General features: G+C 36.1%; 1 protein-coding gene and 2 pseudogenes across 2 annotated transcripts in view; 1 reads left to right on the top strand and 2 right to left on the bottom strand.

Moving 5' to 3' along the window:
* The window catches only part of NUDCD1 (NudC domain containing 1), a 96,777-nt gene that overhangs the window by 11,896 nt on the left and 61,833 nt on the right, over positions 1–23,048 (top strand). Inside the window, exons 3-4 of one of the 2 annotated variants that reach the window (XM_074201196.1) lie at positions 15,354–15,539; positions 22,789–22,845. In XM_074201196.1, coding sequence (XP_074057297.1) covers positions 15,354–15,539; positions 22,789–22,845 — 243 coding nt within the window. The remainder of the gene's footprint in view (positions 1–15,353; positions 15,540–22,788; positions 22,846–23,048) is intronic. The other variant, XM_074201197.1, reaches the window with a different exon arrangement.
* Positions 3,235–4,623, bottom strand: LOC141496911 (adenosylhomocysteinase pseudogene; annotated as a pseudogene).
* On the bottom strand, positions 5,147–14,803 carry LOC141496906 (non-histone chromosomal protein HMG-14 pseudogene; annotated as a pseudogene).

Below are 23,048 nucleotides of genomic sequence, written 5' to 3'. Positions count from 1 at the left end.
ACTTTTGTATCACTTAGTGCAATATTCAGGAGCATGATTCATGTCACAAAGTTTTATAATTATTGTTTGCATTCTGTGACAGAGGCCCCAGAGATGAACCTCTTCTAGATGCATTTCACTGGGGTCATATTTTCAAAAAACTGTTATATTTGGATTCTCATTGTTTTGTATAGGTGTAATGAGTGTCACTAGTCAAACTGCCAGGGGATAAAATACATTTTCTATAATGACATTGTAAACATCAAGGCCCACCACATAATTTTTGTACTCGTTTTCATGATCCTTGAAGATCTTTCCACAATTATGTTTATAATCATCCCAAAACAGTAACTTTGATAGTCATTTATTTTTTAAGTGTAGGGTCATGAAAGATAATATGATACAAGTTTCATTCATTATTTTGAATGGTGAGTTGGCCAAGTGCTCTGCATACATCATCTAAATAGTGCTGTTTGTTTTTGAGTTCTGTTTTTCTTTTGATACTGAGACTCATAAAATAATTGTAAATCTTAAAAAATCCTGCTTTAAATTAAAAAAAATTTGACAGGTTTTGTTGGGAAGAATTATAAATGAACATGACTAGATTGTAGAGTTTGTGAAGGGGAGTAGTGTCTAATAATCTGGAAAGCTAGACTGGAGTCAAGTTGTGAAGGGCTATTCGTGCCAAACAGAGGAGTTTATATTTGATTCTAGAGATAACTGGGAACTACTGGAGCTTTTGAGCACTCATCAGACCTGCCCCATAGATATGAATAGCTGGATAGATAAGAGCATTTATTAAATGCTTGCTATGTGTTTGAACTGTGCTAAGTGCTGGAGATAGTAAAAAAGAAGTAAGACTGTCTTTTTTTTCTTCAAGGAGCTTGGTTGTAGCAGGGATGGAATAAAAAGAACTGCAAAGCAAGGAAAGGGAGGAGGGCAAGGATGGGGATAAAAGGGTTAGGGATGGAAGGAGCAGGTCAGCCAGTGTGGGGAAGGTGCAAATCAGAAAATGCAGTAGAGAGAAGTGAGCAATATAGCTAAAAAAAGTGTGTTATTGCAGGGTGGTGCCAAGCAGGGACATATGTAGACCTTAGGATGAAGTCATCTTCAAAGAAGCAAGGCAGCTGCTATGGATGTGGACCAACTGGGGAGAGTGAGCTAGAAGTGAATATCTCTTAGGAACATCACTTTGTCAGTTGTGTAGAACATGAATTGGTTTGGGAAAGATTTTAGGCAGAAACAATAAGAGGGGAAATCCCTTTAACTCGGAATTTTTTGTTTCAAACTTTTGCATTGTTGGTTGAGGAATAAAGAAAAGAACAAGTGTTTTATGGAAATGTTAACACATCTAATTCCAATAAAGATGGTAATGAATGTTAGAGGGAACAAACTGAAAAGAATTTAAATATAAAGTTACTTTGATCTGTGGAATATGGGAGGGTGCAGTTATGCATTTTATACTCTTATTTGTTTTCTTTTACTTCCAGAATTAAATATCAAATCATCTATTTGGTTTTTAAAGTACTTCATAGCCTGGCCCTTTCCCACTTTTTTTCCCCCACCTTTTTGTCTCCATATACTCTACAATCCAATGATTCTGGCCTTTTTTTTGTTCCTATCACAAGACCCTTTATTTTTCTGACTATATGCATTTTATTTTTAGACTTTTCAAGGCAGTGGGGCTAAGTGGCTTGCCCAAGGCCACACAGCTAGGTAATTATTAAGTGTCTGAGGTCAGATTTGAACCCAGGTTACTCCTGACTTCAAGGCCGGTGCTCTATCCACTGTGCCACCTAGCCGCCCCAGACTATATGCATTTTCATTGGCTGTCTCCCAAGCTTGGAATTCTTTCCCTTCTTATATTTACTTCCTGGCATTCCTGGTTTCCTTTAAGTTGTATTTAAAATATCATTTACAAAAAGCCTTTCCCAGTTACTGTTATTGATATAATGCCTTTCCAGAAGTGTTTACTATAATCATCTGTTATGAATTCCAATGGACTATAAATTATGTATGGTTAAGGAAGTCCCCCAAATTCTTCTGCATAAAGATGATGCTGTGCTGATGACATTAATATTTTGGAATATTGTAGACCTTTGTCAGTGAGAGCTAAAAAATTGGAAAGATAATGGCTTAACCATCCATTCAGAAAAATTAAATGAATGAAATATCTCTACTTACTTTGACATAGAACTAAAGAGGCAGCACAATGACTTAGTCCACAATGAAATGTCTCTTAGATTCTCCAGATATAGGGCAGCAAGGTGTGCCGTGGATAAACCTGAAGTCAAGAAGAACTGAGTTCAAATTTGGCTTCAGGTACTCACTAGCTGTGTGTCCCTGGTCAAGTCATCTAATTCTGTTTGTCCCACTTTTCTCAACTGGAAATTGAACTGGAGAAGGAAATGACAAACCATTCCAGTAGCTCTGGGGATTAAAATTGTCCAACCTACAAAAGAGACTGAAGCAAAGCTCTGAGCTGATGGCACTGGATCCATGGTTCCAAACTAATGAAGGTTATCTTAGTTCTTCCTCACGATCTAAGATGCTTCATTTTCCAGGGCTTTATTTTTTATAAGACTTGATGCCAGATTTGATACTTGAACATTCTAGAGGGGCTGCATGAAATACTGATCCCATTGGTTGATAGACTTTACTTCATAGGCCAAAAATGAAATGTCAGCAGAGGATCACAGGTTGGATGAAGCAAAGGGCACCTCCACTGACTAATGTTGGATAAGAAAGCATCATCCCCAGTAAATTTGGGAACTTTCCATGTAATTAAGTCACCTCTTCCATGCTGGGATTGATCACCATAAAAAAGAAAAACAAAGATGGAGAGTCATTAGTTAATTTCTTATGATTAAGCTAGTGAACTTATAATTTGTGGGTCACAGTTCTGGGGCCCAGTATGCATCATTTATAATCACTGCCCCAATGAATTATATCAAATTGATTAATACTGATAATACTATTGAAGGATACCAAATGAATTATTTCTCACATCTCTACCAAGAAAACTCCAGATGGGGTCATGAAGAGTTGAATATGACTAAAAATCAACTGAGCAATTCCAGATATGCAGTGATGTTGACTAAGAATTAAAAATAATGGAAATAACATCTGGATAATGTTTTGACAATTGTGCATGCTTCCATTAATTCCCAGCTTGCTGATCAACACAAAATTGAATTTCTTTACAAAAGTTCTTCAATATTATAAGATCATAAATCATATAGTTAATGCCCAGTATCAAAAGACTAGGATGTCTGTGATCCAAAGGGGTATGGAAAGGAGCAAGATGTATATGTCAGTGATGTCCAGCACATAAAAAGTAATATAAAAGACATCTAAGTATTTTTTTTTCAAACTTAGGTATCTTTTATTTACTCTTTGCAGGAGAAGCTGGAGAGGCAGGAAAATGTGGTTGGTCACTTGGAGTTTTTGAGCTGATTGGGACTCAGTCCTAGTATAGTGGTCAGGTATGAAGGGACCCTGTCTGGGCAGGCCAGGTACTAGGACTGTTTCTCCATTAGCTTTGTTAGCTTCATATAGTTTGTCAAGTTGGGCCTCAGCTACAGCTTCATCTAGCTTCTTGGGAAGGAAGTATACTCCTAGAGGGTACTTGTCTGGGTGGGTCCATAGCTTAATCTGGGCCAGCAACTGATTCCGGAAGGAATCGCTCCTGCAAAAAGCTGGGATGACCCATAGCACAGTCCAGGTTGATTGGATGGCCTTCTATCAACAGGATGATCTATCATCCATTCTTCAACTTGTAATGGTCCATCTGAGGCTTCATTTTCTCCCTATCCACTACATTTTGATTCAACCACTTTTCATCTATTTCCACATGAAAGTGGCCATTGTTATATACTATGGCATCATTCTTCATTTGCTCAAAATGCCTGCCGAAGATGATAACTCTGTATCTTGTGGTGGTGACAAAGGTGTTTCCCTCTGCAGGTCTCATCCATTGAGGCCTGCAGTGCGTTGAGGGGTCTGTCTTTGTGATGATGACTCAGGCACCAAAGCTGGAAGGACCTGAGCACAACTTTTGCCCAAATCATTGCCACTATAGCCATCTTGCCTGCAATCATCACATCTATTGGCTCATTTGAAGCCATCAGTGGGGAACTCAGGGCAGCCATTCACGTTGTCAAACTTGCCCTTGTTAACAGAGTCATTCACATTGATGACCAGCACTTTCAGAACTCCATTGGCCTTCATTGGGTATAGATTGTGGATGTTTGTGGTGGTTTCCTCTGAGATGCTTCTAATACCCTTCAGGAGATCAGGGTATTTGGCATGAACGAGATTGGTGAACTCCCTACCATCATCCAGGATCATATTGCGGGACTGACTTTTCTTGAAAAGAGAGGGTCTGCTCAATGTACCAGAGATACGTTCCAAGCATACACAAGAATGTCTGTTTTGGCAATGGCAGCTGCTGTGAAGTCCTGAGTGTCTCAAAAAGAACAGCTTCCAGCTAGCAGTCTGGACACCCTTCACTGACTTGGTGGCTGAATACATCTCTCAATTTTTCATCACGCCAGGCCTCTCATGTTATGCTATGTCCAAGGTCTTGCATCCCCAGGCAGCTAGGCTGATGTCAGCCACTTTGTAAGGCAGTTTGTCAGTCATGTTTTACTTTACATGTAATTACTTAACAAAGACCGCTGCTTGGAGACTTCGAGGATTAGGGCAATGAGACTGTTGGAAGGCCAAGGTGGATAGTGGGCAGCAGTCGGAGAGACTAAGTATTATTTCTTTTTTATTTTTTGTAATCAAGATTTTATTAGTTTGTTTGGTCATCAGTACATAGACACTATGAATAAATTGTACATTTAAAAAATGCTAGAAAAGTCTAAAAATTATGTAGTTGTAATCTTTTTCTAAACTGTTATTCCAGTGACTTTTCTTACTTTGGAGGCAATTCTCCCTAAAAAGAAGTCATCAAATACCAGTATCCTGAATATAGATAAGGTATTTGATCTTTTACAAAGCAAGGTTCCACCAATTCTGTATTTAATAAAACTACACTCATTATAAACATTTTCCAGTCTTTTACAGTACATTAATAAAGTTACCAGGAAAAAAATTGTACCACTATTACCAAAGATGACAATGTCACTGATAGCACACAATTTTGAAAGGGAGAGCCAACACCAGGAAGCCATTTTATTTAGGAAACAATTATACTGAAAGACAAGATGGATACAGATTAATCAAAATAAGATCTTTAAATTCATGGTCACAACTCCAAATTACTATCTCTGCTTCATTTAATTTGATGTAAGGACTGCCTATGGAATGTTAAGTCTATGCACAAGACATGAAACACCTTCCTAATCAACAGACTACTAATTTCTGGTTGTATTAAAACAAACAAACAAAAAACCAAACTGACAATCAGCACATGATCTCACCTTTTTAAATAGGACTCTAAATAAAGCCACTTTAGATTGGCTTCACTTATTTAAATATTTTAAAAAATTAATGTGATGAGGTGGGACTGCCTCCTTCTTAAAAATGTGTTTCTAGAGAGCTACTAAAAAACTGGCATTTACAAAATAGTTGATAAAAATATTCCTCTGAATTGTACAAGAAGGGAGGTTACAGGGACAATTGTTAAGATTTTTATAAGATGTTATTCAGATTTGGTTTCTTTCTCTCCTGCTGAATTAGAGGCTGGAACCTCTTTATTTTTAGTTTCTCCATTTTCTGCAGGCAAATCATCTTTATTCTCTTCTTGGTTGGTAGCTTCTGCTTGTTTTCCTTTTGCTCCTTTTTTCCCTTTTGTGTGAACTTTTTTGTCCTCAGATTTAGCCTTCCCAGCTGTCTTTTTGGGTTTTGGTTCCACCTTTGCAAGGGCTGGTTTAGCTGACAATCTGGCCGACCTCCTCTTGGGCTCCTCCCTTACGTCCTCTTCTGCGGAGTTGACCGGGGTCTGGGGTCGCAGGTGGAGGGCTGCGGCAGCGGGAGCTTCTAGTGCAGTGGCTTGCAGGGCCCGGATGCTCCTCCTCCCGCCTAAGTATTATTTCTTTGAAAAATAAAATGATCCAATTACGTGATTAGAGTAAGATAATAGATTAATAGTCCAAACTAATTAACTCTAAAATAGTAATTTATATAATATTTATAAAATATGTAACTTTTTAAAAGTAGCTATTAAAACTTTGGTATTCTGCCTAGAACTTATTGGTCAGGAGAGGAAAAGAATTTGAGGTTTTCTTAAAATTTTAGAAAAATAGGAATTGAGAAACTGGAGATAATACAACATCTCATATCCTTTATGTTCTCGCTGTTAAAAGTATTGGGGAAAAAAAGTACTTTTTTGGTCTAAAGGTTCTCTAAAGATGTTCCTACACCCAAATTTTATATCATTATTGTAGGACTTCTCATGATTAAAAAAATCCTTTGACAAGATATAGAGTAAGAGCTCCGGAGCTCTCCCAAATTCCCTTCCAGACAATTTACAGAATTACCTCAGAATTGAACTAGGTGCAGGGAAGTAGTTTACCAGCACAAGAAGAAAATTCTGTCTCTGCTGGGGTGAGAGGGGAGCATGGTCTAAGAGTAGCAGCTTCTCAGTAGGGAGGGGGACTGCAGCCAGGCTCCATACCTGGGGCAACCCCCACCCTGCAAACTAGCAGCCCTTTAGGTACATGAACAGTTTGTGCAGCACAGACCAGCTCAGAAACCTAGCCCCAGCACAAAACACCAACTTGGAACCCATTGTCTACCTCTAGTGAAGCTGTGCCCCTGAAGCCAACTAGCAGAGAAACTGTTTCTTTAGCAACCCATCAGCAGGTCTCCACCCCACAGAGGAGCATCATGATTCTTTTGTCAAGACCAGTCACCAGAAAGACTATACTATAGCAACCCAGTAGCAAGGTCCTACCTCTAAAAGCAGACCAACAGCTGAACCCCCACACCCAGAGGAGGCCAACTGGGAGATTTTACCCCAGTACAAACCAGAAGGGAAGTCTTCCCTCCAGAGAAAGCAAGCAACTAAACCTTTAGGTCCAGTGAACCCAGAGCCCTGGCATAAAAAACTGTGCTGAACCAGACCATTTCTCACATGAAAACAGTAAGTGAGACATACACGTATACACACACGCACAGAGGCACACCCTAGGAGAAATGAACAAAGAGCTTGACTTAAAAAAAATAATTACTGTGGTGACAGTGTTGAGATGTCTTTTTGTGAAGCTTCAAAGAAAAATGTAATTTGGTCTCAGGTTCAAAAAAGAATTCCTAGAAGAGCTTAGCAAATATTTTAAAAAACAGATTAAAGACTGGGTGGCTAGGTGGCGCAGTGGATAAAGCACTGGCCCTGGAGTCAGGAGTACCTGGGTTCAAATCTGGTCTCAGACACTTAATAATTACCGAGCTGTGTGGCCCTGGGCAAGCCACTTAACCCCATTTGCCTTGCAAAAAAACCCAAACAAAAAAAAAAAACAGATTAAAGAAATAGAATAAAAACTGGAGTGGAGAAATGAGAGTAACACAAAAGAATCCTGAAAAAAAGAATTAATAATAGCATGGGAAAGGAAAATAACTCCCTAAAAATATGATTGGCCAAGTAGAAAAGGAAGTACAAAAAGCTTACTGAGTTGAACAAGTGAAAATGACTATGAACATTAAGGTATGATAAAATAAAATCAAAAAAGTTAAAAAAAAGAAAACGTGAAATTTCTCATTGGAAAAACAAATGACCTAAAAATAGATCCAGGAGAGATCATTCTCCTACCTGAAAACTATCATCAAAAATATATGATTAAAAAAAAAGGCTGGACAACATCTTTCAAGAAATTATCAAACTGACTTGGTAAATAGAACCAAAGGGCAAAATAGAAATTGAAAGAATCCACTGATCACTGCTTGAAAGAGATCTCAAAATTAAAACTCAGGAACATCACAGCCAAATTTAAGAGTTTACAGATCAATGAGAAAGTATTTGCAAGCAGTCAGAAATATTCAAATATTGTGGAGCTATAGTTACGATTACCCAGGATTTGGCAACTTCCGCATTAAAAAATAGCAGAGGGATGATTGTTCCCTTTTTAGAACTAAGAAAATTCAGAGTTGGACTAGCTTGTGCTCACATAGCTAGAAAGCATCAGAATCTGCAAGTGTTTGTTAATCATCCTGATTAATTTTTGCTTTCTAATTTAGATTAGTTGTTCTCCAAAGGTAGACTAGAGCTTGTCTTGCATTTATTATCAACCTGAAAAGCTGTAGTTTGATATTTCTTTGCTTATAATTAAAATGCTACTTTAGCTCATATCTAGTTAGCTTTTTTGCCCCTTACAGCATATCATAAATACTAGATCTAGAGTATTAATGGGAAACTGAAGGTTGAGGTCTCTTTGATGAAAGACTAGTAATCAAGAGACTGCTATTTTCTTACTAAGCTGCCCAATGCATTTGAACAACCATGCCCTTTTTGTATTTTTCTCCCCTCAGACTTCATGGTTTATATTTATAGTATTATTAGTATTAAAGGGATAGATTTTATATAAAGTCTTAGAAGGGAAATCTGTATTGTAGTCATCATAGCTAGGTAGGTCAGTTTCCTAATATAGGTGCTTGTCTTATTAAATAAAAATGTTAAAGATCTTAATGATGATAGAGTGTCTGTAGGAGGGAGGAGAAGGGGATGTGAATAAGTTTTTATATAACACCTGTCTGGCACTGTGCTAGATATAGATATGATATATAGATATATGATATGATCACATTTAGTCCTCACAACTCTGGGAAATAGGTGTTTTTATTGTCCCCATTTTATTGTTTAGGAAACTGAGGCAGATTAAATGACTTGCCCTAGGTCACATAGCTCTGGTAAGTATCTGAGAATGCATTTGAATATTCAGGCCCAGCTCTCTCTATCCTTTGCATTATCTTCTTATCTATGACTGTCCCTTCAACTTTCCTTTCAACAAATGATACTTTGGGGATTGTTGATCTCATAAATACTTTCTTCCTACAGTACAGAGAAGAGGCCCATCAAACTTCTTCATTCTATGTGATTTTCATCTGTGTTCTTCAGTCAAGTATATTATTTGCCCAGTATGTAGAATGGCTTTATTTGATGCTTTAATATCTTGAGTATCTTAATGTAGCATATTTGAGTTGTCTTTTTTTGGTCTAGCTAGCTATCTAACTGACCCACTCAGTTTTCTATGTGTTTTTGATAGTTTTTGTTCAGTTTCTCATATAAAAAACTAATAATGTACTGAAGTCATTTGGGTCATCTTCATTGAGAATTTTTTGAGATTGCATTGTTCTATGATTTGCAGCCATAAGACAGATATCATTGGGAAAATATTAGTTTTTAAGAGATGTTGGGTTTTTTTTAGTTTTTTTGCAAGGCAAATGGGGTTAAGTGTCTTGCCCAAGGCCATGCAACTAGGTAATTATTAAGTGTCTGAGACTGGATTTGAACCCAGGTACTCTTGACTCCAGGGCTGGTGCTTTATCTACTGCGCCACCTAGCTGCCCTGTGAGATGGTCTTTTTTTAAAAAAAAAAATTTACATTTTATTTAAAAAATTTTTTTCCCACTAATGCAAAAGTAACATTCAACATTTACTTCCCAAACCTTGCATTTCAAATTCTCTCCCTTCCTCCCACCTCAATCCCCATTGAGGAAAGAAGTTATTTGGTGTAGGTTAAAAATGTAAGGCCATGAAACACATTACTATAATAGTCATGTTGTAAAATAATCCCCACTCCCTTTCCCACCAAAGAAAGAGAAACCTCAAGAAAAATAAAGTAAGGGGGGGGGGGGGAAGTGTGCTTCAGTCTGTAGTCAGACACCATCACCTCTTTCTTTGGGATGGATAGCATTCTTTTTCATAAGTCCATCAGAGAAATTGCTTCAATATTTTTTCTTCCCACAGTTGTTATTGCTAGCTGTATTTCCTTCCCTCCATCCTATTCCCCTCACCCTCATTTATTCTATTTTCTTTCTCTTTTTACCCCGTCCCTCTTTAAAAGTGTATTGTAACTGATCCAAGGTCTTTCCTCTCTTCTATCCCCTATACTCCCCCTCCCCTCCCCTCCCCCATCCCCTTTCTCCCATCTCTTTTCTCTGCTGTTTTCCTCTAGGGTAAGAGATTTCTATACCCAATTGAGTGTGTGTGTTATTTTCTCTCTGAGTCACTTCTGATGAGAGTGAAGACTCACTCACTTCCCCTTCCCTTTCCCCTTTTCCATTCCATTTGCAAAAGTTGTAATATTGGATTGAATTGAGAGAACTGTTTCATTACAGTATAGTTAGGCAATTAATTTACTTTGATTTACAGCATCTAATTCCACATTGCATTAGTTCAGAACTGTTATAGTCCCCATTTTTTCTGTCTTTGGAATGTTAGATTTCTGCCAGTTGCCAACAGGTTGCAGTTTATTACTGAGGAAAATAAGTTTTGTGAAGTGATATGGAGAGGAGGAGGAAATTGTTGTTTGACTTTGTCAGGAAAACAAAAGAAAGACCATAAAAATTCTAGGGATTATGTACTTTAATTTTTTGTTGATACCTTTATTTTTCGTAAAGAGATTTTTAAATAAAATTGTACACAACTTAAAGTTTTTTAAGCTTCTGAGATTTATTTTTAAAGAAAAAAGTATCAATAGTCATACAGCTAAAAAAAAGACAAGAAATATTACTACTGAAAGCCTTTCCCTAGAACAAATTGCTTGTTTTAAAAGGCATAAAATATCTACTTTGATTTATACTTATTGAAGTTGATTGTGGGTTAAATTTTTTTTTATTCTGGCTGTAATCTTATTTTTTTTAAATTAAACTAACTGATTAAAGGTGAATGGTTCTGCTTAAGTCTTTGCAAGTAGAAATAAACATTAAGAATCAGTAGACATAGGCGACACCAGTGGATAGAGCACTGACCATGGAGTCAGGCAGACCTGAGTTCAAATCTGGCATCAGACACTTAAAAATTACCTAGCTGTGTGACCTTGGACAAGTCACTTAAACCCTATTACCATGCAAAAACCAACAACCAAAAAAAAGATTCAGCAGACTATTTTACTCAACATTGAAATCTTAGCCAGGCTGCTCAGTAAACCCACCTATTGGAAAACATTTATAATGGACATATTTAAAATACAGTTCTGTATAAATATTGCTATTATATTATCATATCATGTATTATCATATATTGCTATTATTATGTTAGTTGCCTTTGTAGTAGTTATAGTGTTGTATAATTTAAGGCTTTCACATAAAGTTAAAATGGCTAACATATACTACTCATTTATTTTATTAAATGTAATTGACCTGTTTGAAGGGGGGAAAATTGAAGTTGTACTTGAATGGTACAATTTTTTTGTCTTAGAAAATTTGTCTTTGCTGTTTTGGATCTATAATTTTATGATTGTGAATTTTCCTTTTAAGAAAGTAGATACATCTTGCAATGCTCAAAAGTTTTTTGATGTTTTATGTTTCTTGTTTATGTATTCCATTAATCTTGCATAGGACAACTTAGTGTGTTTTGCAAAGTTCTTGAAACATCAAGAAAAAAACCTGCTTCTGTTTATTAGACAAAAGATAGCTGAATCAAATTTTAGAATTTTAAATCATCTGTTGAGAGTAACTCTCAAGGTATTAAATTGATTTTAATGCTAGTGTATTAATTTACCCAGAATAACAAGAAATTATTTTATGTATTTTATGAATAGAAATGAAAAAGAATGTGTAACTTTAACATTTGAGATAAGATTCCAGACCTGTGTTTAAAGGTCTGGTTTACCTGTATTATATACTTTAAGCAGAGATTTCAATAGGCTACAATCACAGATTACTTATCTACTTTGTTCCTCCATAATTAAGGAGACAGCTAGCTTTTTGCTTCTAGCTTAATCAAATACCTAAAGGATAATAAAATGGTATGCATTTCCTTTGGTACTTAAGTATTGTTCTATTTAGAAAAGAGGAAAGATTCTATTAATATGGAACCATATGGCTTTCAACATAAACTGAGAACTATATGACCTTGTGCAAATCACTGAACATATGAAGCTTTGTTTTTATCATTTTTAAAATGAAAGAGTAGAATTAAGGTCTCTTCTAGATCCATCTAGGTTTATGATCCTACCACATATATAAGATTTGGAATTTTCTTTGGGTATCTTTAATCCTATTTGTGATAACATTTATTAGTCAGTCATAATTTTAAAAACTCAATTATCTGGTGTCTCAAAACTGGAAATGAACAGGAAAAAATTTTCTTGCATACAGAGGAAAATAATTATGCTAGAGATCATGCACATAGTTTCTTAGGAGGAGTTGAGCCATTGTATGGTCCAAGTTTAGTGATTAATAATTTTGTAGGAGATTAATTGTTTCTATATGAATAATATCACATAGATTAGATAGATATTGACTGCAGATGTCAGTAGCCAGGGAAGTGGTAAGAATCACCAATAATAATAATAATAATAATAATAAAACTAATATATGGTAGAATAAAATAATTGGTATTGTGATGTCTGAGTCATGAGAAAAATGTTGATTTGGATTTATTGCGCATATATATACATACATATATATATATTATGTATATATATATATTATATATATATATTATATATATATGTCTCCTATGAGTGTACAATGAGACAACGTGATGGTAATTGAAAGTTGGTCTTAAGATGAGTTGACTGAGGTTTATGGTCTAGTCAGTTAACTTCTTAGTGCTCCAAGCAATTGAAAAATGCCTAAGATGCATTGGTAGAACAAATTTCTTCACCAGGAGCCCCTATACCAGTGAAGTAACAGTTCTAGTTAAAAAAAAAATACTTTATATGTAGAGATATTTCTATCAAAAGTGGTTGATTTTTTTTAAAATTAAATGTTTTAATTGGCAAGATTCTGGCATTTGGAAAATTTATTTATGTAGAATTTCTCATTCCTTGAACATGGTGGATAAATGAGGCCTTTTTCCTCCCTCCACAATGTCAGAGGCAATGCTCTTGATTTACAGTTGTGTTTATGGCATTGATTCAGATCTATCAATAATCAAGTATAGTGAGGTTGCCAAGAGTGTCTTTGTTGATCATTCATTATGTATTTGAGGGCCAACAAGTAGCATACCTCATTTTGGTTAATGTTTAGACAAGTATGGTTACACACACACACACACACACATATTACACACACACACACACGTTAAAGATATATTGGGGTGGGAGAAGCAAAAACATGGGCAAATACTTATGCTTAGTGATTTAGATAATCTGCTAAATTGTCTATTTAACTGAAAGAAATGATTTAAGCAGTTGGATCAATCAACTTTTTATTAAGCCTATAATTTTTATAAATATTATATATTCATGTTATTTTTATATACTTTTTATAAATTTTGCCAATTATTAAAGCCTATAAATATGTATAAAACCTATTATAGATTAGGCAGTGGACATAGAAAGGCAAAATATGAACAAGGTCTGACTCTCTAGGAATGGAGGAGCAGGTATATAGAGGTTGTCTCAGGGTGTTTAAACTATTAAAGCTTAAAACTTCACCAAGACTTTTAGGACATCATGTACATAAGTCATATACAGAATAAATATAAGATAGTAAAGGAAGTACATTCTTCATATGGTAGTGGCTAGAGATGACTGTGGGAGACCTAAGTAAAGTCCACAATCTTGGTTCCAGTGCTTGGCAAGAATAGCGATGATTTGACTGTAAAGGGAGTTAGGGCCAAATGAAAGGTGTAAGAATTTAAAAGCAAAATATGATTTTGTATTTGATCTTAGAGCAATAGGGAGCCACTAGAGTTCATTTAGTAGAGTTTGACTTGGTCAGACCATAAGAAAAATCATTTTGCCAGATATATAGAGTATATATTAGGGTGGGGAAGAGATTTGAATTGGGGAAACCAAGTAAGAGATGTCAGGGTTCTGAATTAAAGTGTTGGATACATATGTAGTGAGGAAAGAAAAGATCTGAGATGCTGTGGAGGTAGAAACAACAAGAACTGGCAACTGATTAGGCTCTGTCTGGTGAGGGAATGTGAGAACACTGTGTGATCCCGAGAGACTAGAGGGATGACTACCATCAAGAGAAAGATGGAAGTTTAAAGAATGGTTTGAGTTTGGAAAGGGGTATTTCCTGTCTTTCACAATCTTTAAATGTTGAATTTCTATAATAATGTGGATACAGACATATTAAGAAGCTTTTAGAAAAAAATTAATAAAAGGATCACTAGTCTAAGTGAATTTTCCTTGTCATTCAGATTTGAAATAGTTTTCTGATAGTGGCATGGAATGTACAGGCACATTCCCACTTAACCTTTTGAATTGGTCCTAAGAAAACATTATTTTAGAATAGAAACATCTTTACTAGGAGCCATTCTTTGCATGGCAGCTATATTATAGGTGAAAGAAAAGTTTCTTGAATGATCAAGGTTCAGACTGTAAAAATTTTAAATGTGCTTTCCAGAAATAATTGACTAATAACTCTGGTTTGGACTAGGCTTTGTGAATAACAGTAAAGGACATGCATTAAGAGTTTTCATAGTATCAAAATGTGAAGACCTCTTTTACCAAATGAGGGTGTGTTGTGTGTATATATTCATACATATATATATACCCAAATGTACCTGGGACTAGCTGACTAATAACTACAAAAAAGATAGAGGACATTGGAGTGAATCGTTCTGTGTTCCTTAATTTAGGGTCTCGTTTAGGCGACTACTTGTTTCCAAGGTCAGATATAGGAAGCCATGTGTTATAGTAGAAAATGCTGTATTGGTGATCATAAGACTTGAGTTCAGATGCTTATTCTTGTTCATACCAGCTTCATTGTCCTCTTCTGTAAAAATGAGCGGGCTGAACTGGATGACCTATTCCTCTTTTTTTTCTCTCCTATGCTTCCTTTATTCTTCTTAAAGAGAGGGAGGATAAGGGCAACCAATGGGGTTTAAACTTTGAACTTCAACAGCTGATTTAAAAACCAAGACATTCAGCCTAAATTTTTTTTTAATCTTTACATATGTATTCTACATATGTGAACAATTAAGACTTCTTTCATGGTAGTAATGGTCAAAAAGATACTCAGCATTATATAGAAGGTTATCAGTAAGCAATCCCATTGAAAACAGTGAAACTGCATAGTTGGGATAGCCTCTTGGGTTGTCTGAAAAACAGTATAGCACTATAGGATGAGGCTTGATAATAATTTATCAGTTAAGTTGGATCAAGTCAACTTTATTTAGATTGGGAGTTTCTATAAATATATAAATTCTTAGTCAAAACTTTAAAATGAAAACTCAACATGATTATTTATCTATATGTATCTATGAAAAATGTTCATATATAATATTTAATTTTTTTTTCTTCTAGGACACAGCTTTAGGAAAACCAAGAGAGGTTTTCAGGCTCCCTACAGATTTAGCAGCTTATGACAACCGCCTTTGTGCATCTCTTCACTTTTCATCTTCTACCTGGGCTACACTGTCAGATGGAACAGGTAGATTATATCTTATTGGAACAGGGGAACGTGGAAATGGTACTTCTGAAAAATGGGAGGTAAGGTTTGAATAAACCACTATATCCAAATTAAGCTTATAAAGCAATACTTAAAAGAAAATTATTTTTTTCACAGAGTGGGAGCCATTTGAATTTTTTTTTATCATAGTCTACTAAACAAAATAAATAACTTGATCAAGAAATTGTATCTAGTCATGACATATTGCTTTGCAGGTATTGGAGTGATGTTAGCTAACCTGCCTGTGAAAGGAAAATGCCGACCACACACACCACACACACACACACACACACACACACACACACACCGACGAGCGAGATGGGTATTTGAAAAGGGGAAAGATCTTAAGTGTGATTTTTTTTTTTTCTCTCACTGGAGCCCAGGTTCCTTTCTTCTAGTGTATTTTCCTGGCTCTAATAACATTGCTTTTGGTTTTCAGGTTATCTATAATAAGAGTTTTCTGGCCCCTTTGTTCATCCTTGTCTTCTTTACTCATTTAAATTAAATCTTTATTGGATTTAGCTTAGGTTTCTCCAACTTTGTGCTCCCTTTCCTAAACTTGCCATCGTGCATAGTATGAAAGAATGTTGGATCGAAGTCAGGGAGAATCTGAATTCAACTCTTACCTACTTGAGCTAATTGGACAACTAGCTTTTCCTCCTATGGAAATTAATTTTTTCTTCTGTGAATGATGGAGGGATAAACTAAGTGATCAGTAAAATTCCTTTTTAACTCCTTTTAACTTTTCACTATTTCTTCTTTACATTTTGTTATATTATTATTATTTATTATTATTATTACTTTCTGTAATTTCCATTTACATATGTATTATTTTAAATTTTTTCATGTTGTATCCTCCTACTTCCTTAGTACCTAGGTTCTCAAATGTTCATTTTGAAGTTGAGTATAATAAACTCCGATTTGGGAATGTTGGTGTTGAAAAATTAAATTTTGTTACTCCATGATACCATAATGTTAATTGTTGTGAACCAGTCACACAATACTTATCTACTGTTTGGGTACTTAAGGAAATCAGTTAATTTCTCTAGATCTGAGTTTTCTCAATTGTAAAATAAGAGTGTTGAACTATATGAACTCCTAAAGTTTTTTCCAGTTTCTAATTTGTGATCCTTTGCTTATTTAGTTGGTATAACATTAGAGAATGATATTTTGGTTGTTTATGGGATATGGTTGGAGGAAGACAGAGGTTGAGGGGCATTTGATATCTCAGAACATTTCCAGAGACTTGTATGGGAGGATACATGAGGGCAGTGAGTACTTGAGAGACCCCCCAAAAAAAGGAAGCTAAAATGAAAGATGTAGGACTTTCAAGCTTTAGTAAGGACTCAAACAGTATTAATTTTATACTTTAACCAATCTTGTTTTGTTAACATGTAAGGGTTTGGGATTTTTTTTTTTTGAGGGGAGGTGGTTTTGCATTTACAAATAATGCTTATCTTAACTTTTTACAACAGCATTTTTATAGTAAATTCCAAATGTTGAAATTACTGATTGAAAAGAAATTTTATTTCCTACTTGATTGTGCTCCAAAAGATTCTAGTAATTTGCCATTTCAGCAGAAACGATTTGAGAAGGCAAGGCAATGGGAATATCTACTACTCACTTTATCTTTTCTTCATCTATTTCTCCATCCCAGCTCCATACAGACACCATACCCCCTCCAAAGGGTTATTTGGCTACTCAAAACTTGTAGGAAGTTCTGTTCCTGTGGGGAGATCAGTCTTGAACAAATTTTGTACTATTGCTTGGGGTGCAAGATGTGTGCTGATGTGTGAGGGCTGCTGCTTCATCTTTAAGGCTGTTTTCCACCTTTGATGTCCACTTGAGCCACCTAACTCTCACCTGTGCTCCAAGAAGTTGTAGCATTCACAGTGGCCACACCTTGGTAAACCGTTTTGGCAGGTGGGCTAAACCAGGTTGAGGGTAACCATGGGAGTATCAAGCTAAGTGGTGAGTAGTGGGGGGAGTCTCCCCCAAGCATGTGAAGTCTTTCACTGGTGGAATGGGCGGAAGAGAAAAATCCGTTCCAGTGGCCAGGAAGACAACTGAAGCAGATGCTGTGGAGTACTTAGAGCTTGGTTAGACATTGAAGACACCAAGATCATCCACTGCATCTAGAGCTATCACTTCTTGTCTTGACTATGTCTTGCTATGCTGGATCATGATGACTTTGGAAGAGAGAATGAGGCAGTTGACGTCATGCAGCTCTACCTCACTTAAATCCAATTTACACACGTAACAAAAGACATCACTCATAGCCATTCCTCAGAGTCCTGTAGTGACAGGCAAATGATGAAGCAGCAGGTGCAGATAACACTGGGAGCTGTAGTCACAACCCTGCACATAGGCAGTGCAGGCCATAGGGGCATTTCCCCTCTGAAAGCAGCATTGGGATTTGTCAGGCTCCTGGGTAACTGAGCAGTCCTTTAAGGATTGCAATATTTACCTCCTGATGTGAGGAAGGGGCTAGAAAAGGTGCCTTAAAATTTTGCCTGCTTACGCAACCCTGGCCTGATTACTGTGGCAGGTAGGGATCCCACAGTGTGGTCTAGACAACCCCCCCCCCCCAAAAAAATCTACAAAAACTTTCAAAGAAGATTCCACTCACCATTGATGTATGGCACATGTGCACACACTCATGGACAACAAAAGATCCAATAGACCTGAAAGACAAACAGCTCTTGTTACAAGAGAACTCAGCAGGTATCATATCCAAAGAGTAGACCTGAAAGAAACAAGGCTGGCAAATGCAGGACAGTCTACTGAAATCAGAACTGGAAACATGTTTTTCTGGAGTGGCCGCAGTGAAGGGGAACTCTGTGAAGCTGGGGTAGGTTTTGCAATCAAAACTAATCTAGTCAATATTCTTGAATGTCTACCAAAAGGAGTGAATGACAGGCTTATGACAATGACATTGCCACTTTAGGAAAATGCCATTCCACCATCATCAGTGCTTAAGGTCCCACCATAATGAACACTGATGAAATTAAAGAAAAATTTTATGAAGACCTGGAGAACCCTTATCATCAATGTACGTACCAAAAAGAAGACAAGCTTATAATTCTGGGTGACTTTGAGTAGGCTCAAATTACAGGACATGGCAGGGAGTCCTTGGGAGGAATGGAGTTGGAAACATCAACAGCAGTGGTCACTTCCTACTGAACTATCGGAAGAGGAAATAAATTGCAACTCATGACCTTCTCATTACAAACACTGTCTTCTGTGTACCTAATAAAATTCCTGGATATACCTTGTAGCAAACATTAGCACCTAATAGACCATGTGATTATAAGGAGAAGAGAAAGACAGGATGTGAGAGTGACAGAGACAATGTGTGGTACAGAGTGTCAGACTGATCACAAACTCATTCTCTCTATGCTAAATTTAGTCCATATTCAACCAAAGTGGTGGCTCCAAGGCAAAATGACTACTAGAAGAATTAATGTCTAGAGATTAGAATGTCTCTGAGCAGGAACAGGTTGTGGTTAACTACCAGGGAAAACTGAGCCAACACACAGTTGGCAACAGTGGAGCAAAAAAAGAGTGGGCAGCTTTCAGAAATCTGGTGCACAGCACTGCACTTGCTCATCTGGACCAGAACACTTGTAAACACAAAGCCTGATTTTGGGGAAATACAGAAGCTGCTAAATGAAAAATGAGAACTCCACTGGGTTTACTAGCAGGATTAGTTCATCCATTTCTAAGAAGGCAGCTTTTAATTCCATCAAAAGTAAAATACAAGCAAAAATTTAGAGAAATGCAGGACTCTTGACTCAGTAGGAAGGCAGATGAAATTCGGTTTTATGTAGATAGTAACAAACCAAAATGCTTTTATGATGCCCTAAAGGCTGTTTATGGGCAAAAGATTATGGCACATCTCAACTACTCAGTGCTGATAGATCTACATTGATTAACAATAGGGACATGATCCTAGAGAGACTGGCTGAACACTTCCATAGTGTTCTTAACAGACTGTCATCAGTCAGTGCAGAAGTCATTGACTGTTTACCTCAATTTGAAGTTAATCAGTCCCTAGCTGAAGTTCCAGCTGAAGAAAAGAGAAAAGGTTTTGCCATTAGGCTCCTTTCAAGTGGCAAAGCATCTGGTGCTGAGTCTATTACAGTTAAGATCTACAGTTGTGGGGATCCATTGCTCATCCAAGAATTAACTGAAATTTTCCCAGTTATATGACGTGAAGAGGTTAACCCCCAAGAATTCAAGGAAACCTCCATCGTCCATCTCTATAAAGGGAATAGTTGTCTTGTGACAATCACAGGAGTATTTCTCTTTTAGTTATTGCTGGTAAGATTCTTGCTAGGGTGCTTCTCAATAGGCCGATCCTTCACTTGGAAGATAGTTACTGCCCTGAGAGCCAGTGTGGTTTCAGAAAGGGTAGAGGAGCAGTTGATATGATGTTTGCTGCCCAGCAACTCCAGGAAGAATACCAAAAGAGGTCTGTATACAACATTTATTGATCAAAGCCTTTGATGCTATCAATTGTGAGGGTAATGGAAAATTTTGTCAAAATGTGGTTGCCCAGAGAAGTTCATCAGTTATTGTATGCCAGCCTCATGACAGCATGCATGCCCAGGTTCTGGATAGTGGACAGTGCTTTTGAAATTTCCCAGTCATCACCTTCACCAAAATAGACCATTTACTAGTGCACAAAAACCCTTATAATCAAATGAAGAAAGGCAGAAATAATAAATGCACACTTATGAGACTATCATGCAGTAAAAATTACATGTAATAAAGGATCAGAGAAAAATAAACCAAAAACTAATTGGAAATTAAATAACTATCTTAAATAATGGATGGATCAAACAACAAATAATAGAAATAATAATTATATCCAAGAAAATTATAATAATGAGACATTATACCAAGATTTAAAAGGCAGTTTTGAGAGGAAAATATACATATTCACACACACACACACATGCAATCTGCCCAGATTTTTTCAGAAGAGGAAATAAATTACTTTAAAAATCCTGATTCAGAAGAAGAAATTAAAGAAGCCATCAATAAATTCCCAAAGAAGGGTCCAGGTCCAGATGGATTTACAGGTGAATGCTACCAAACATTTAAGGAACAATTAATTCCTATTCCACCTAAACTATTTTTTTTGGGGGGGGGGGGTTCAAGGCAATGGTGTTAAGTGGCTTGCCCAAGGCCACACAGCTAAGTCATTATTAACTGTCTGAGACTGGGTTTGAACTCAGGTACTCCTGACTCCAGGGCTGGTGCTCTATCCACTGTACCACCTAGCCGCCCCATACCTAAACTATTTTTCAAAAAACAGGAGAGGAAGGAGTTCTACCAAACTCCTTTTATGACATCAACATGGCCCTGATACCTAAAACAGGAAGAACCAAAACAGACAAAGAAAATTATTAACTAATCTCCCTAATGAATATTGATGCAAAAATCTTAAATAAAATTTTAGCAGTGAGACTACAACAAGTTTTTATTAGGATAACATACCATGATCAGGTTGGATTTATACCAGGCAGGCAGGAATAGTTCAACATTAGGAAAACACTAAACATAATTAAACATATAAATAACAAAACCAACAGAAATCATTTGATTATCTCAATACATGCTGCAAAAACCTCTGATAAAATACAATATCCATTCCTATTAAAATACTCAAAAGTTTAAGAATAAATGGAGTTTTCCTTAAAATAATAAATAGCATCTATCTAAAACCATCAACAAATATTTAATGTGAATAAACTGGCAGCTAGTAAAATCAGGGATGAAACAAGGATACCCATTAACACCAATATAGTATTAGAAATGCTAAAGTAGCCAATAAGAGAAGAAGAAAAAATTGGAGTCAGAATTGGCAATGAGGAAGCAAAACTTTCACTCTCTACAGATGATATGATGGTATATCTAAAGAACTTGAGAAAATCATCTAAAAAACTCCTTGAAACAGTTAACAAATTCACATAAATCTTCAACATTTCTATATAAGAACAGCAAAGCCCAAGAGCAAGAAATAGAAAGAGAAATTCCATTTAAAATAACTGTAGATAATATTAAATACTTGAGAATCTACCTCCCAACACAAATCCAGAAACTGAATAAATATAATTATAAAGTATTTCTTACCCAAATAAAGTCAGATCTAAATAATTGGGAAAATGTCAAATGCTCATGGTTAAGTTAAGCTAATATAATAAAAATGATGATTCTACCCGAATTAAATTACTTTATTCAGTGCCATACCAGACTACCAAATAACTACTTTACTGAACTGTAAAAAAATAATAACAAAATTCATCTGGAGCAACAGAAAGGCAAGAATAACAAGGGAACTGAAAAAAAAAAAATGTAAAGGAAAGGTCCTAGCTCTACTAGATCTAAAACTATATTGTAAAGCAGCAGTCAGAAAAACTTCCTGGTACTAGTTAAGAAACAGAGTAATGGATCACTAGATTAGGAGAAGTTCAATCTACTATTTGACAAACCCAGAGACATCGGCCTCTGGGATAAGAACTCACTATTTGACAAAAATTGTTGGGAAAACTGGAAAATAGTATGGCAAAAACTAAGCATAGATCCACATCTCGCATCTATACTAAAATAATTTCAAAATTGGTTCAGGATTTAGACATAAAGAATGACACCATAGATGATCTATGGAAAATGGATAAATTTATGACCAAACTAGAGCATGTTATAAACTGCAAAATGAATGATTTTGACCATATTAAATTAAAAAGTTTTTGCACTAATAAAATAATGCTGCCAAAATCAGAAGGAAAGCAGAAAGCTGAAAAACAACCGTTACAAGTTCTGATAAAGGTCTCATTTCTAAAAAATAGAGAATTGCATCAAATTTATAAGGTTATAAATCATTCCCCAGTTGATAAATGGTCAAAGCATATGAACAGTTTTCAAATGAAGAAATTAAAACTATATATAATCATATGGAAAAAATGCTCCAAATCACTATTGATTAGAGAAATGCAAATTAAAACAACACACCTATTAGATTAGCCCAGATGAGAAAAAAAGGGAAGATGATCAGTTTTGAAGAGATTGTGGAAGGATTGGGATATTGATGCATTGCTGGTGGAGTTCTGAACAGATCCAACCTTTCTGGGGAGCAATATGGAACTATGCCTAAAGAGCAATAAAACTGTTCATATTCTTTGACCCAGCAATTACAATTCTAGGTCTATATCCAGAAGAAATTATAAAAAATGAGAAAAGTCCTACACGTTCCAAAATATTCATAGCAGCTCTTTTTTGTAGGTGGCAAAGAATCGGAAATTGAGTGGATGCCCATCAATTGGGGAATGGCTAAACAAGGTATAGTACATGAGTACTATGGAATACTTTTGTTCTATAAGAAACCATAAATGCTTGGACTTCAGAGAAACATGAAATGGCTCATGGGGATCTGATGCTGAGCAAAGGGAACAGAATCAAGAGAACAATGTACACAACATTATGAGATGAGCAACCTTGACGGAAGCAGTTCCTCTCAGCAGTCCAGAGAGTTAGGAAAATTG

The sequence above is a fragment of the Macrotis lagotis genome, chromosome X, assembly GCF_037893015.1.
Source record: "Macrotis lagotis isolate mMagLag1 chromosome X, bilby.v1.9.chrom.fasta, whole genome shotgun sequence".
NCBI classification, from domain to species: domain Eukaryota; kingdom Metazoa; phylum Chordata; class Mammalia; order Peramelemorphia; family Peramelidae; genus Macrotis; species Macrotis lagotis.
Note: the sequence above shows the minus strand (reverse complement) of the source record. Positions and strands in the feature narration are given on the sequence as shown.